This window comes from Macrobrachium nipponense, chromosome 6 (genome assembly GCF_015104395.2).
Source record: "Macrobrachium nipponense isolate FS-2020 chromosome 6, ASM1510439v2, whole genome shotgun sequence".
Classification (NCBI taxonomy): Eukaryota; Metazoa; Arthropoda; class Malacostraca; order Decapoda; family Palaemonidae; genus Macrobrachium; species Macrobrachium nipponense.
The window spans coordinates 65,011,061-65,015,621 of record NC_061108.1 but is presented as its reverse complement, the minus strand read 5'-3'; the positions used below and the strand labels follow the sequence as shown (position 1 = coordinate 65,015,621).

General features: G+C 49.0%; 1 protein-coding gene across 1 annotated transcript in view; it reads left to right on the top strand.

Annotated features, from left to right (window-relative positions):
- Positions 1-2,566: 2,566 nt before the first annotated feature.
- LOC135216542 (uncharacterized) overlaps positions 2,567-4,561 on the top strand; it is a 19,873-nt gene continuing 17,878 nt past the window's right edge. Inside the window, exon 1 of the mRNA XM_064251916.1 lies at positions 2,567-3,121. Within this exon, the coding sequence (XP_064107986.1) occupies positions 2,567-3,121 (555 nt within the window). The remainder of the gene's footprint in view (positions 3,122-4,561) is intronic.

Here is a 4,561-nt window from a genome sequence, read left to right as displayed (position 1 = left end):
TTCATGCCACTGCTTTTCATCGGCTAATGAATGGGGAGCTGCTTAATGATTGGCTGCTTGGCTGTGGACTAAAGCCAGCTCCCAAGCGCATGCTCAACAGACGCGCCGATCTTCCCAGCTGCATACCATCACACTGGGCTTCATTTTGATTGGTCAAAGGCCGCGTGACGTCACTGCTGTATTATTAATGGTATTAATGTCGTCTTTGGTGTTATTTTCCTCTTGAATTGGGCGTTTTCGTGCGGCGATATGGTGAAGTTTGCCATTACTGGTGTGTTCTGTCGCATCCAGGTCGGGAGCAAAAAGGCCTCCTGCGTCGTATTCATGGAGGGCTTTTGCTCCTGGATGAGTAACGCCGCCAGAAGGTGCAGACAGCGAGGGTTGGGTGCTCTCCCTATTATCCTAGTGTTGTGGATAATACAGTCGCTGGAGATTGTGTCTTGGTTGGCGGTGAGGGCATGATTCTTGATAGCCCCTTCTTGGGCGTGACAGGAGATTCTCTTCACAAGACGCATAGTAGTCATGCTAATGTACTTCCCAGGACATCCTCGGGCGGGGCATATGTATTGGTATACTACGTTCGTCTGCTTGAGGGGGTCTCATGATGGCGGTGAGGGGTTATTTTTCATGATTAGGTCTCTTGTTTTCCTGTTTTTGTAGTATATTATAAGGTCCACCATCTTGCTTTCTTCAATGGGGAGGATGCTCTCCTTATTATTATTATTATTATTATTATTATTATTATTATTATTATTATTATTATTATTATTATTATTATTATTATTATTATTTTATTAAAAATAATGGCAGAATTCACAGAATTGATTTTGTACAATATTCTTTCAATTCTCCTTATGATTTGCTTTTCTGGCACGCTGGTATTACAAAGCAGCTGTCCAATGTTCATCGTGCTGTAGGTCGTCAACGGAAATTTCAGGTGGGCTGGTGTTATCAAAAGCAAACTGATTATCAGGGACAGGCTGAGGTCGTCAACAGGTATACAGGTGTGTTTCGTAGGTCGGGAACAGGCCGTAGTCGTCAGGGGTCTATCCGGTATTTCTTGTTATTTCTTCGTTTCTAGTTTTTAAAAGGCGTCTACATGTTTCGGCCACCTCGTTTGGCCATCTTCGGGACGGGATCGCTGAGTGCAATGGTCTGTGTCAGATGTATTCACGCTATTTATTGCATTCGGGTGGCTTGAAGAAACGGGTACCTCACTTTTCATTGGGCAATACCTGTGACGTCACGAGCGATGTCATCAGGGGGCCCGTTGCTGGTTGGCTGTCCTCTTCGTGGGCGGAGCCTCATCCTTATTGGTGATGGTGGAGGTCCCCTCGAAGGGCGTGCTACCAGGTCGTCCTCAGGGCGAGAGCTTGAGCTGCGATCACCCTCAGGGTTACTAAGGACGTCCTCAGGATGAGAGTTAACGCTTCTATCATCCTCAGGATCCCTCTGGTGCGATGGTCGTTGTGGGGCGGTGTCTGCTGCTCTCCTGATGGCGGTGGGGAGGAGGAAGGTCTCCTGTGTGACGTTCAAACTGGGCTTCTCCCTCCCGATGTGCAGCGCTTCTAAGATTCGCAAACGACGTAGATCGGGTTGTCTTGGTCGATAACCTCGAAGTTACCGACGATGTCGTTGCGGCGGATTCTTTTATTATGTGCAGTCCTTGCATGATTAAATACTGCTCCTTCCTGCGCGTGACAGGAGATCCTCTTGGAGAGGCGCATTGACGTCATCCCGATGTAAGTTCCAAGGCATCCTCGGATTGGGCACGTGTATCTGTAGATGACGTTCGTCCTCTTCAAGGGATCCTGCAACGGTCGCGGGGTTATTTTTCATAATAAGGACATGGCCATGTTTTTTTACTTGTATAAAATATGATCAAGTTGATCTGCTTGTTGTTGTCGGTCGGGGAAACGTGATTCCTGATTATTTCCCGTAGGGCTCGCTCGTCTTCTTTATATCGCTGATGGAAGGTGCCCTTGTAGAAAAAATTAATTTTCTGCTGGGGGTCTGGGCGGGGTTCCTGTAGGTACCATTTTTCCATGCTCTTCCTGAAGACGTTCTGGATGCTTCGGTTGGTGTGTCCGTTGTTTACTAGGACCTGGGCTGCACGTTCCATCTCCTTATGGGTGTCTGCCCATGTTGAACAATGGGAAAGAGCTCTCCTGACGTAGGCGCTGATGGTGGTGTCCTTATAGCGTTCAGGGCATTCATTCTCGCCGTTCAGACACATTCCCAGGTTCGTGGGCTTCGTGTAAACCCTTGTAGCGAACGCACCCTCCTTCTGTTCAACCAGGACGTCCAGGAAGGGAAGACGGCCATCACGGCTATATTCGATGGTAAATCGTAAACGGCTGTGGGTATGGAAGGCTTGACGTATTTCCTCAATCTCCTCCCTCGTTCCTGCTTGGATGAAAGTGTCATCTATATATCTTACGTATATAGATGGCTTCCTAATGCTCCTAAAGACACGCTCCTCCACTATGCCCATATAAAAGTTCGCAAACAGGACCCCGAGGGGGGATCCCATCGCTACACCATCAATTTGTAAGTACATATGGCCATGGTGGTTAATGAAGGGAGCCTTCTTGGTGCATATTTCCAGCAGAGAGCGAAGGGCGTGCTCGGGAATATTCAGCGGGTCGGCATGCGAAGCTTTAGGAGGAGCCACCTGCAGCAAGAACTAGAATCCAAAGAGCAAGAGAAAGCCACGCTCATCAATGAAAGGGCGCAACTCTTCGTAAAATGGGATGAAATCCGCGGTATGAATCCTGTAGCAGCCCCCTCGGATGCCGGGGATAATAACGCCCTCCCCACACCAGTGCAGCACCATCAAGACATCGTCGACTGCCTGAAACGTATGGAGGAGAAAGACGCCCTGAAGAAACAGAAGACCATCACAAGAAAACTAATTAACCTTAATGGAGGTAAAATACGCCTGCCGCAAGAACATGACAAATATATTAACCTGACCACCTACACCCCTTCTCCTGAAGAAGAGGACATACTCAAGAAAGGCCTGAATTGCCACTTCATCTCTCGCCCCCGTCCCCTTAATAAGAGGATGGAGATAGAATACCTTACGGAGACGATACTGAAACAAGAAAGCCTTGGGAATGTACACACCACCGACGCCCTTCAACCTCTCCTCTTAGCAGAAGCCCTTACAGACCGAGGAACTTATAAAAGTGACATCGTCGATCGCCGTCTGCGGGATGCTGCTAAAAGCTTGAGAGAAAACGAAGGCATCACCGTCAGGAGAGCCGACAAGACCGCAGCCCTAGTACTTATCAAGACTACCGAATATAGATAAAAAATCGACGAGATCCTCGCCGATACCACTAAGTTTCGACGCATTACTAAGAACCCCGTAAACGACATTAAATGCGAAGCCAATAGAATCATAGAAACTGTCAACGCAGCCACTAACGCCTTACACCTATCTAGTATTTCTGGAGATTACAACCTCGGGTACATCTACGGTAATGTAAAAACTCACAAACATGGAAACCCTTTAAGACCAGTCATTAGCCAAATACCAGCACCCACTTACCACCTTGCTAAACAACTAAATACTATTCTCACCCCCTACATCCCCAGCACACATAGTTTAAAGTCATCTGCGGAGTTTCTGCAAGCCTTAAGATCCATGCCCCCTGGAGGCAGTATTGCATCGATGGATATAGAGTCACGTAGCTTACCTGCATCTGCTTCCTGTCCAGCGTAGTGACGACCGCAGCCCTCTCCCCACAGGTAGAGGAGAGAAAGGGGGAGGATGAGAAGCCAGTCACACTCTCATTCACTCGCCCATTCACACAGTCACATGAGGATGCGATGCTGTTCTGTCCGCTCGGGAGCTGGGTAAGCTACACAACTTGTTGAGCAGCCACCACGGGTCCCAAGGAAAAGGTGTCCAAGGACCTGTGGGTGATATCCCGAAGATAAAAAGAAAGTTCTTGCGGAACGCAAGGGTTGGACCAATACCTCTGACTTCGTGGGCTCTCAGATGAAGGGTACTGGTGTCGTCGCTCCTCTCTGAAGCGTACGCCTTCCTGATCACCTCATGAAGCCAGAAAGAAAGTGTGTTCTTGGACACCTCCTTTTTGGTAACCCCAGTGCTAACAAAGAGGCGTCGACACTCAGGCCTGAGGTGCTGAGTTCTCTTCAGATAGCGCCGTAGCGCCCTCACAGGACAAAGCAGCATCTCATCAACATCATCGTCGGTGAAGTCCTACAGGGAGGGGATCGTGAGTGACTCGAACCGGTCATCAGGGACCGAAGGGTCTAAGTCTTCACTACGAAATCCGGGACGAAATCGAGCGTCACCGATCCCCATCCCCTCGTGTGCGTGACATCGAAAGAAAGACCATGAAGTTCCCCTACTCTCTTTGCCAACGCCAGGGCCAGTAGAAAGACGGTCTTGAGGGTCAGATCCCTGTCTGACGACTACCGGAGTGGCTCGAAGGGTCTTCAAGTCAAACTCCTAAGGAGGAGAGTCACGTCCCACCCTGGGAGCCTGAGTTCCCTGGGTGGGCAAGACCTCTCGAAGCTCTTCATC